Raw genomic sequence first — 12233 nt, forward strand, 5'->3', positions numbered from 1 at the left:
CACGTACTTGCAGACGAGGCTCTTCATGTACTAGTTAATCTGTATATTACATGTTGTACAGTAGTATAGTACACGTACTTGCAGACGAGGCTCTTCATGTACTAGTTAATCTGTATATTACATGTTGTACAGTAGTATAGTACACGTACTTGCAGACGAGGCTCTTCATGTACTAGTTAATCTGTATATTACATGTTGTACAGTAGTATAGTACACGTACTTGCAGACGAGGCTCTTCATGTACTAGTTAATCTGTATATTACATGTTTTACAGTAGTATAGTACACGTACTTGCAGATGAGGCTCTTCATGTACTAGTTAATCTGTATATTACATGTTGTACAGTAGTATAGTACACGTACTTGCAGACGAGGCTCTTCATGTACTAGTTAATCTGTATATTACATGTTGTACAGTAGTATAGTACACGTACTTGCAGACGAGGCTCTTCATGTACTAGTTAATCTGTATATTACATGTTGTACAGTAGTATAGTACACGTACTTGCAGATGAGGCTCTTCATGTACTAGTTAATCTGTATATTACATGTTGTACAGTAGTATAGTACACGTACTTGCAGACGAGGCTCTTCATGTACTAGTTAATCTGTATATTACATGTTGTACAGTAGTATAGTACACGTACTTGCAGACGAGGCTCTTCATGTACTAGTTAATCTGTATATTACATGTTGTACAGTAGTATAGTAGACGTACTTGCAGACGAGGCTCTTCATGTACTAGTTAATCTGTATATTACATGTTTTACAGTAGTATAGTACACGTACTTGCAGACGAGGCTCTTCATGTACTAGTTAATCTGTATATTACATGTTTTACAGTAGTATAGTACACGTACTTGCAGATGAGGCTCTTCATGTACTAGTTAATCTGTATATTACATGTTGTACAGTAGTAGAGTACACGTACTTGCAGACGAGGCTCTTCATGTACTAGTTAATCTGTATATTACATGTTGTACAGTAGTATAGTACACGTACTTGCAGACGAGGCTCTTCATGTACTAGTTAATCTGTATATTACATGTTGTACAGTAGTATAGTACACGTACTTGCAGACGAGGCTCTTCATGTACTAGTTAATCTGTATATTACATGTTTTACAGTAGTATAGTACACGTACTTGCAGACGAGGCTCTTCATGTACTAGTTAATCTGTATATTACATGTTGTACAGTAGTATAGTACACGTACTTGCAGACGAGGCTCTTCATGTACTAGTTAATCTGTATATTACATGTTGTACAGTAGTATAGTACACGTACTTGCAGACGAGGCTCTTCATGTACTAGTTAATCTGTATATTACATGTTGTACAGTAGTATAGTACACGTACTTGCAGACGAGGCTCTTCATGTACTAGTTAATCTGTATATTACATGTTTTACAGTAGTATAGTACACGTACTTGCAGATGAGGCTCTTCATGTACTAGTTAATCTGTATATTACATGTTGTACAGTAGTATAGTACACGTACTTGCAGACGAGGCTCTTCATGTACTAGTTAATCTGTATATTACATGTTGTACAGTAGTATAGTACACGTACTTGCAGACGAGGCTCTTCATGTACTAGTTAATCTGTATATTACATGTTGTACAGTAGTATAGTACACGTACTTGCAGACGAGGCTCTTCATGTACTAGTTAATCTGTATATTACATGTTGTACAGTAGTATAGTACACGTACTTGCAGACGAGGCTCTTCATGTACTAGTTAATCCGTATATTACATGTTGTACAGTAGTATAGTACACGTACTTGCAGACGAGGCTCTTCATGTACTAGTTAATCCGTATATTACATGTTGTACAGTAGTATAGTACACGTACTTGCAGATGAGGCTCCCCCTGGCCTTGCTCAGACAGGGTTTGATCTGCAGAGAGCAGGCCACGGCCTTCCACATGTCGGGGAGACACTTCCTGATGTCAAGCACCGGGATGTTCATGAAGGGCATCTTGATCGTGCCGTTGGACCACAGCTTCATGTCGTTCATGGCGCCCTGATCCGATTGGACGTTGCAGCTGCGGAACAGCTCTGTGGGCCTGAGACAGAAACGCAAGAAAAAAAGGGTTTAAAAAACCCTCTCCAATGGCAGCTGAGTGCATCAGGTGAGCGGAGCGCGGACACAAGGGAAATAAGCAGATAGAACTAGGTACTTTGTGTTTTATAAGCAGTATTTTATTCCCCTGTGCAGCTTCATCAACATTCTGTTTTTAGCTCATCTGGCTTTATTTGACATGTATTTAAAAGCCTCAATAGAGATGTTTAAGGGGCAGCTAAAGACCCTCCTCCTCCTCCGGCAGCCTTTGGAGGAGGAGGAGGAGGAGGAGGAGGAGGAGGAGGAGGAGGAGGAGGAGGAGAGTTAGTGGCTGTGTTTTATCCTATGTGTTACCTGCTGTTGTTTTATGCCTTTTATTCTACATGTTACGGTTGTACTGTGAATTGTGTCCTGTGCTGTAAAGCACTCTGTGCATCCGTGTGGAGGAGGTGCTGTCGATAAAGTTTACTGACTGACCTAGTTCACTCTTTCTGCATGTCTTATGGAAGAAAGACCTTTCTGAGTTCTCCCTTGCCTCCTGAACGGCTAGGAGTTCAGCGTTAGAAAGGTACACAAATATATATAAGACATTTAGAGTACTGAGCATTAATATGTGTGTGTGCCTCAGTAAACGGTGTGTGTGTTCAGAGTGGGTGTTCTGAGGATAATGCGAGGGTGGTTCCTCTGCGCGGCAGGACGTGTGTGTGATCTCTGAGGGTTTGGTCTCCGATGACTCAGCTAATTGGAGGTTCAGAGGAGACGTTAGGGAGCGGCTCCTTCATTACTGTGTGTGTGTGTGTGTGTGTGTGTGTGTGTGTGTGTGTGTGTGTGTGTGTGTGTGTGTGTGTGTGTGTGTGTGTGTGAACCCCTCGGTTGCGGCTGAGGCTATCAACACACACAGTTTGTTTCTCTGGACTCCAAATCCCACAATGCAACAGCAGGAGCTCCAAGCCATCCTGATCTGAGTTAAGTGATTTAGAGAGGAGGAACGGAAAGTGTGTGTGTGTGTGTGTGTGTGTGTGTGTGTGTGTGTGTGTGTGTGTGTGTGTGTGTGTGTGTGTGTGTGTGTGTGTGTGTGTGTGTGTGTGTGGTCTAGCATTACTATACTTGTGGGGACCTAAATCTGTTTACACAGTCACGTGTGGGGACTCTCCTCCCTTATGGGGACAACTTGGAGGTCCCCATAAGGGGAGTCATTAATGTTAGGATGAAGACTTGGTTAGGATAAGTCTCCAGGAAATGCATGTAAGTCAATGTAATGTCCCCTGAAGTGATGTATACATGGTATGTGTGTGTGTGTGTGTGTGTGTGTGTGTGTGTGTGTGTGTGTGTGTGTGTGTGTGTGTGTGTGTGTGTGTGTGTGTGTGTGTGTGTGTGTGTGTGGAGGCGTGTGGTGCAGTGGGTTGAGCGTTGGTGTTCGGGCAGGGGGTCACAGGTTCAAACCCCACTGCAGTCAGCATGTCGTGTTGTGGCCCTGAGACCCTTCACCCCAAAGTGCTCCTGTGGGGATTGCCCTCAGTACTGAGTATGTTAGTCGCTTTGGATAAAAGCGTCTAACAAGTGACATGTAATGTGTGTGTGTGTCTCTAACAGACAGACAGACAGAGAGACAGACAGACAGACAGAGAGACAGACAGACAGACAGAGAGACAGGCAGACAGACAGACAGACAGAGAGACAGAGAGACAGGCAGGTACCTGTTGTTGAAGTTGCTGCAGTAGCTCAGGTGTTTGCAGCCCAGCTGGCAGGGCTCCCTCACGTCAGACAGACAGGTGATCAGAGGCTTCTCCACAGGGTTATATTCACACAGCTGATCGAAGTCCTGCCAGGTCTGACTGCCCCAGTTCGTGCTGATCCGCTCACACATGTCCCTGAGAGGAGAGATAACATACATAAAACATTCATGTAACATACATGAAACATTCATATAACATTCATGAAAAATTCATATAACATACATGAAACATGCATATAACATTCATATAACATTCATGAAACATTCATATAACATTCATGAAACATTCATATAACATACATGAAACATGCATATAACATTCATATAACATTCATATAACATACATGAAACATTCATATAACATACATGAAACATTCATATAACATACATGAAACATTCATGAAACATTCATATAACATACATGAAACATTCATATAACATACATGAAACATTCATATAACATTCATGAAACATTCATATAACATACATGAAACATGCATATAACATTCATATAACATTCATATAACATACATGAAACATTCATATAACATACATGAAACATTCATATAACATACATGAAACATTCATGAAACATTCATATAACATACATGAAACATTCATATAACATACATGAAACATTCATATAACATTCATGAAACATTCATATAACATTCATATAACATACATGAAACATTCATATAACATACATGAAACATTCATATAACATTCATGAAACATTCATATAACATACATGAAACATTCATATAACATACATGAAACATGCATATAACATTCATGAAACATTCATATAACATTCATATAACATGCATGAAACATTCATATAACATACATGAAACATTCATAAGATACATGAAACATTCATATAACATACATGAAACATTCATATAACATTCATGAAACATTCATAAGGTACATGAAACATGTATGAAACATTCATATAACATTCATGAAACATTCATAAGGTACATGAAACATTCATAACATTCATATAACATTCATGAAACATTCATAACATTCATGAAACATTCATAACATTCATATAACATTCATGAAACATTCATAACATTCATGAAACATTCATAACATTCATATAACATTCATGAAACATTCATATAACATTCATGAAACATTCATATAACATTCATGAAACATTCATGACATACATGAAACATTCATATAACATACATGAAACATTCATATAACATTCATGAAACATTCATAACATTCATATAACATTCATGAAACATTCATATAACATACATGAAACATTCATATAACATTCATGAAACATTCATAACATTCATATAACATTCATAAAACATTCATATAACATTCATGAAACATTCATAACATTCATGAAACATTCATAACATTCATGAAACATTCATAACATTCATATAACATTCATGAAACATTCATATAACATTCATGAAACATTCATAACATACATGAAACATTCATAACATTCATGAAACATTCATAACATTCATATAACATTCATGAAACATTCATAACATACATGAAACATTCATGACATACATGAAACATTCATATAACATACATGAAACATTCATATAACATTCATGAAACATTCATAACATTCATATAACATTCATGAAACATTCATAACATTCATATAACATTCATGAAACATTCATAACATACATGAAACATTCATGACATACATGAAACATTCATATAACATACATAAAACATTCATATAACATACATGAAACATTCATATAACATTCATGAAACATTCATAACATTCATATAACATTCATGAAACATTCATATAACATTCATGAAACATTCATAACATTCATGAAACATTCATAACATTCATGAAACATTCATAACATTCATATAACATTCATATAACATACATGAAACATTCATAACATTCATGAAACATTCATAACATTCATGAAACATTCATATAACATTCATGAAACATTCATGAAACATTCATAACATACATGAAACATTCATATAACATACATGAAACATTCATATAACATTCATATAACATTCATATAACATACATGAAACATTCATATAACATTCATGAAACATTCATATAACATACATGAAACATTCATATAACATACATGAAACATTCATATAACATACATGAAACATGCATGAAACATTCATATAACATACATGAAACATTCATATAACATTCATGAAACATTCATAACATTCATATAACATACATGAAACATGTATGAAACATTCATATAACATACATGAAACATACATGAAACATTCATGAAACATTCATATAACATACATGAAACATTCATATAACATTCATGAAACATTCATAAGATACATGAAACATTCATATAACATACATGAAACATTCATATAACATTCATGAAACATTCATAAGATACATGAAACATTCATATAACATACATGAAACATGCATGAAACATTCATATAACATACATGAAACATTCATATAACATACATGAAACATTCATATAACATTCATGAAACATTCATAAGATACATGAAACATTCATATAACATACATGAAACATGCATGAAACATTCATATAACATACATGAAACATTCATATAACATACATGAAACATTCATGAAACATTCATATAACATTCATGAAACATTCATAAGGTACATGAAACATGTATGAAACATTCATATAACATACATGAAACATACATGAAACATACATGAAACATTCATAACATTCATATAACATTCATGAAACATTCATAACATTCATGATTGATTGATAAACTGCATTGTCTTGTTTATGTCTCTTATGCTGGTGTTATGTATTGTGTATCTTGTTTTCTATGTGTTTGTACGGCGACCTTGAGAGCCTTGAAAGGCGCCTATATAAAATAAATGCATTATTATTATTATTATGATCTACTGACACAAGTCCCTGAGAGGAGAGGACATACATGAAACATTCATATAACATGCATGATCCTCCTCACTTGACCTGTAATAATGCATTTTATTTATAGAGCACTGCTTCCTACGTGCAGAGTGACGTGTTGGCTTTAGAGCAGGCGTGGGAAAACTAAGGCCCGCGGGCCATATACGGCTCGTTGGGCTTTTTAATCCGGTCCGTTGAATATTGGTACAAAATTGTCCAAATTATAGTAAAGACCACATTCATTTTGCCTTTTTCCTGCAATACCCGACATTTCAGTTGACCCCACTAGATGGCGCACTCTAGACACATTGACCTTTGCCGGAGTCTGGTCTATTCTCTGGCCCACAAGAAAAATGCTTGTATGTGTGTATAATAAATTGCACTAAAACGACTTTTGCTCGGACCTTGATTTTATGCGTAAGATTCGCTGACGGGTGCCTCAGCGGCACTTTGCTTTGAGTTATATTTCTTTCTTATATTTGTATGATTTTGGCCGCTTTAAAATACGTCAGGCTTACATCGGAGGGGTCGAGATTAACCTGAGCAATAACAGTTCATGGCGAGTACAGCGAAATACAAGTTGTAACAATCAGTAGCGCTGAGCAAAGAGACTAGAACGCGACCACACACTTATTGAAAACACTTATCTAAAGTCAGGCGACACTAACAGCTTAGTGCGGTTCTGTTTGTGTGTAGAAAACGGTTTATGCCACGATACGAGAGCCTGATTATTTATCTTTCCCCTTTCCCCCCCTCCCGGTCCTAGCTAGTAAATTAAATAACTAACTAAATACAATAGATACATGTATCGGTAAAAGTAAAGTAATGTAGAAGATAATATTAAAGTAAAATGTCTAGATAAGGGAATAAAGAATAGTAACAGTAATACATGTACCCATATACTCACATATGTATACCCACATATACACATACACATACACATACGTGTGTGTACATACCCACACACATGTACACATGCACACATGTATACAAAGACAGAACAGATAAATAAATAAAAATTAATATAACAAAAACAAACAGATTCAAATAGTTTTGAGGAGCCCCTCAGGTCATATTTAATCTTCTCCAGGTTCAGGTACAACATCAAATCTTTCAGCCAGAGAGATGCTTTAGGTGGTATAGGAGATTTCCTTTCTAGGAGTATTCTTCTAGGTGCTAAGATAGAAGCAAAGGCTATACTGTCTTTAGTTTTCCTCTGCAACATTCGGTGGCCAGGTAGTACTCCAAACATGGCGCATGGTGTCAGTACCACGTCCAAGGCCTCAGCGAGGGGTTTGAAAATGCTTGTCCAGTATCTTGTAGGCGAAGACCAAAACATACGAGTCATGTTTGCTGGTGACGTGTGGCATCTGCTACAGGTGTCCGTGACATTTGGGTATATTTTGGAGAGTTTAGAGTTGGTGTAATGGATACGGTGGACAACCTTTAGTTGTATAAGATTGAGCCTGGCACAGGACGTACTATTGTTCACTCTCGCTAACGCGCCATCCCAGACCTCGTCATCTATGGCTTGGACTAGTTCCTCTTCCCAATGTTGTTTGATTTTACCAAGCGATGTTTTTGTGAGACGGGAGACGGAATTGTAAATTCTTGAAATCAAACCTTTTTCGGTTGTTAGAGTCCAGAATTGAGTAAATGATTGAATCCGGAGGGATATTGGGGAAGGAAGGGTTGTTTAGTTTAACCCAGTTTGGGACCTGGAAGTAGCGAAATAGATGAGAGTCTGGAAGGCTACATGAGTCAGAGAGTTGGCTAAAGCTCCCGAAAACATTGTTAATGTAAAGGTCCCTTCCTCTGATGAGACCTGCCACATAGAGAAGGCCCATCAGTGTGAGGGGGGGGCAGAGATGGCTGTTGCGAATGGGACTATGTATAGAGGATCCACAGAGTCCATGAGCCTTTCTGAATTGGGACCAAATTCTTAGGGTGGAAACAACAATCGGGTTATTCGAATGTTGAGTCGGCCGGCTGGGTAATGTCGATGTGAGCGAAGCCAAGAGTGAGGTATCAGGACAGGATTCGGCTTCAAGCTCAAACCAACTCCATGTTGGTTCCTTAGTCCATAGAATGACTTTGTGGATATTGGCTGCCCAGGGTCTTATGTTTGGAAGCGCTAATCCTCCTGTAGATCTAGGCCTTAGTAAAAGCTCTTTCCTAATTCTCGGAGTCTTCCCTTGCCATAAAAAAGAGGAGATTCGTGTCTATTTTACGAAAAAGTGATTTTGGCAGGAAGACTGGCAGACATTGAAAGAGGTACAGAAAGCGAGGGAGGACGTTTATTTTGATACAGTCTACCCTCCCAGAGAGAGTTAAATGTAAATTATTCCACCTTTCCAAATCATATTTGAGCTTGTCAATTAGCGGTGGGACGTTATCTTTGTAAAGGTCTGAGAGTTCTCCACTTATATTCACGCCTAAATACTTAAGATTACTCTAGACATCTTGAAGGTGAAGTCTATCGGGGATCTGAAGGGCCAGGTCGTTTACGGGGAAGCACTCACTCTTGGAAAGGTTTAGCTCGTACCCTGAGAAGGTTCCGAATCGGGTTAATATCTATTATCTGAGGAATGGTAGATATAGGGATAGAAATGAACAGTAGTAAATCGTCAGCGTATAACGAGAGTATGTGTTCAGAGCCATATCTGGTCATTCCTTGTGTAAAGCTGGACGATTTAAGCGCAATTGATAGGGGATCGATCGCCATGGCGAATAGTAACGGGCTTAGAGGGCAACCCTGGCGAGTACCTCTACCTCGTGTAAAGTATTGAGAACTCATCCCGTTAGTACTCACTTTGGTGAAGAGTATAACAATGCTATCCATGAGACAAATTTGGATCCGAGGCTGAACCTCTTAAGGACCTCAAATAGAAAGCCCCACTCCACCCTGTCGAACGCTTTCTCTGCATCCAAGGAGACACCACCTCTGGTGTCTCCTTGGATGCAGGAGAGAGGAGGATGTGGAGAAGGAGACGGATGTGGAGAAGGAGACGGATGTTGAGAAGGAGTGTCGGCCTTTCATAACCCCAGTTTGGTCGAATGATGTGATGTTTGGCGTGACTGATTCAAGGCGTATGGCTAGTATTTTAGCCAGGATCTTATGGTCCGCGTTCAGAAGCGAGATGGGGCGAGAGGAGCTACATTCAGAATTATCCTTGCCTGGTTTTAATAATACAATTACTACCGCCTCAGTCAGAGTTTGAGGCAACGTTCCCCGGTCCAGAGAGTCCTCAAACATTCTCAAAAGAAGACGGGTCGATTTATCAATAAATTGTTTATAAAACTCGATTGGATAGCCGTCCGGGCCCGGGCCACTCTGGGTCAGCCTGATCGAGTCAGCTACTTCACTGGGCTTTAGAGGTTGATCCAACTCAGCCTCCTGAGCCGGTGTGATGGACGGACATTCCAGATCATCCAAGAATTTAGTTCTGTCCGCTTTATCGCCCGGGGCTTGTGAGGCGTAGAGTCCAGGGTGAAAGGTTTTAAAGGTGTCGTTGATAACAGATGGGATGGTTGTGAGTTCACGAGTAGGGGTCCGTATCTGTTGAATTTGTTGGGAAACCGACTGGCTCTTAATTTGGTGCGCGAGGAGGCGACCCGCCTTCTCCCCATGTTCATGCTGAAATCCACGCGATCTTAAAAGCAATTTCTCAGTCTCGTGCGTTGGAAGTAAATTGTAGTCCATCTGAAGATGTTGCCTTTCCTCATCTAGCTCAGGGGATGGACATGTTGACAGTTCGCTATCTAGTATCCGTCAGCGGATCTTACGCATAAAATCAAGGTCCGAGCAAAAGTCGTTTTAGTGCAATTTATTATACACACATACAAGCATTTTTCCTGTGGGCCAGAGAATAGACCAGACTCCGGCAAAGGTCAATTGTGTCTAGAGTGCGCCATCTAGTGGGGTCAACTGAAATGTCGGGTATTGCAGGAAAAAGTTTAACTGTTTTTTCTCATTTTGTTTTGCCTTGCAGAGTAGGAGATAGTCTCTCCTCGGATCACAGCTGTTACCGTCTCCCACAGAAGAGACGGTGAGATCCCATCAGACATGCTGGTTATAAGGAAATCATCAATGGCCTTAGAGATTGTTTCACAGATCGTCCTTTATTAGTGAGCAGTTCAGGCGCCAGGGGGGACGTGTCTTTTGTAGCAGTGTGAATGAGAGGTCGAGTAGCAATGGGGCGTGGTCGGATATCACTACGAGTGAGTATTCTATGTTTTTTACAGCGGGAAGAAAACAGTTATCGATAAAAAAATAGTCGATTCTCGAGAATGTTTTGAGAACCAAGGAGTAGAAAGAAAACGGTTTGGCTTTGGGGTGGAGAGAACGCCGTGGGTCCCACATCCTGTTTGACTCGTAAATAGTGAGATGGCTTTAGGCGTTTTAGAGGCGGAGTCCCGTTTTGGGCTAGATTTGTCTGAAAGCGGGTCCATTGCACGGTTGAGATCACCGCCCAAAATCAAATGGTGGGAGCTGAGGTCTGGTAATAATGAATGCTTCATCATCCCAGTGGGCGCATAGAGATTGGCGAGAACAACATTGACATCATTGAGGGAACCAGAAACTATCACAAAGCGACCCTGATTAGCTTCGGTTGCTATGCTAACGTCACCGGTTGAATGCCAGAGAAACGTTCATAACCGCGTTGTGATGCCAAACAGCTTTCAGACTGAAGCACAGTCAGGGACGGGGATATGTATCAGCTGCTCGTGTGACAGGCGGACAGTGAGACCTTACAGCGTAATGCCGCTGAACCACATTCACAAACAACGCACCACGGCCCTCTGGAGGAAGGTATAAGGCTGCAGAAGTAGTTCTTTAATTTAATCTGGCTTTGTGTGATTAAAACCTACCCGACGCAGTCCTCTATTGATGTGGTTGTGAGCGGTGTTGCGGAGAAAATCAGCGACGTAAAACGCTGTGGGTCATAAGAAGGCACGTAGCGGTTACGCCATGACGCACCTCTCCTGCATCCGTAACAATGAGTGGACCACAGAAAAGAAAGGCGACATTGAGTGGCGAGTGTAAAGAGGAGTGGACGGCTAAAGATGTGTTCACCGATCTGCTGCCCGTCTGTCGAACTGTAAAACCCGTCGTGGCCCCCGAGCCAGACGTTTGCCCACCCCTGCTCTCGACGCTTCCTACCTGCAGAGCGACGTGTTGGCCTTGGAGCAGCAGTGCAGTTTGGCGCAGTCCATCTTTGAGGGGTGGCGGGGGGGCTCCTCCTCGGAGGGGGGGGGGGGCTGAGCGCTGCCCAGGAAGCACTGCCACATGGGGTCCTGAGGGAGGGGCTGGGACCCACACTCTGTGATCAGAGCCTCCATGATCTCATGCTCCGTGCTCAGAGAGCGCAGGATCCTCCCACAGGCGGCCTGGCAGTGAGGAGCCTCTGCTCTGCTGCAGCAGTGAAGACCTGCACACACACACACACGCACGCACACGTACACACACGCACGCACACACACGCACGCACAC

The 12233-nt window shown here is 40.4% G+C and overlaps 1 protein-coding gene across 1 annotated transcript in view; it reads right to left on the minus strand.

Annotated features, from left to right (window-relative positions):
• Positions 1-12171, minus strand: part of reck (reversion-inducing-cysteine-rich protein with kazal motifs) — a gene marked incomplete at its 5' end in the record, with an annotated part of 50376 nt that extends 38205 nt beyond the window's left edge. The window contains 3 exons of the mRNA XM_034080135.2: positions 1854-2066; positions 3760-3933; positions 11904-12171. Coding sequence (XP_033936026.1) covers positions 1854-2066; positions 3760-3933; positions 11904-12171 — 655 coding nt within the window. The remainder of the gene's footprint in view (positions 1-1853; positions 2067-3759; positions 3934-11903) is intronic.
• Positions 12172-12233: the final 62 nt, after the last annotated feature.

This window comes from Pseudochaenichthys georgianus, unplaced genomic scaffold (genome assembly GCF_902827115.2).
Source record: "Pseudochaenichthys georgianus unplaced genomic scaffold, fPseGeo1.2 scaffold_901_arrow_ctg1, whole genome shotgun sequence".
NCBI classification, from domain to species: domain Eukaryota; kingdom Metazoa; phylum Chordata; class Actinopteri; order Perciformes; family Channichthyidae; genus Pseudochaenichthys; species Pseudochaenichthys georgianus.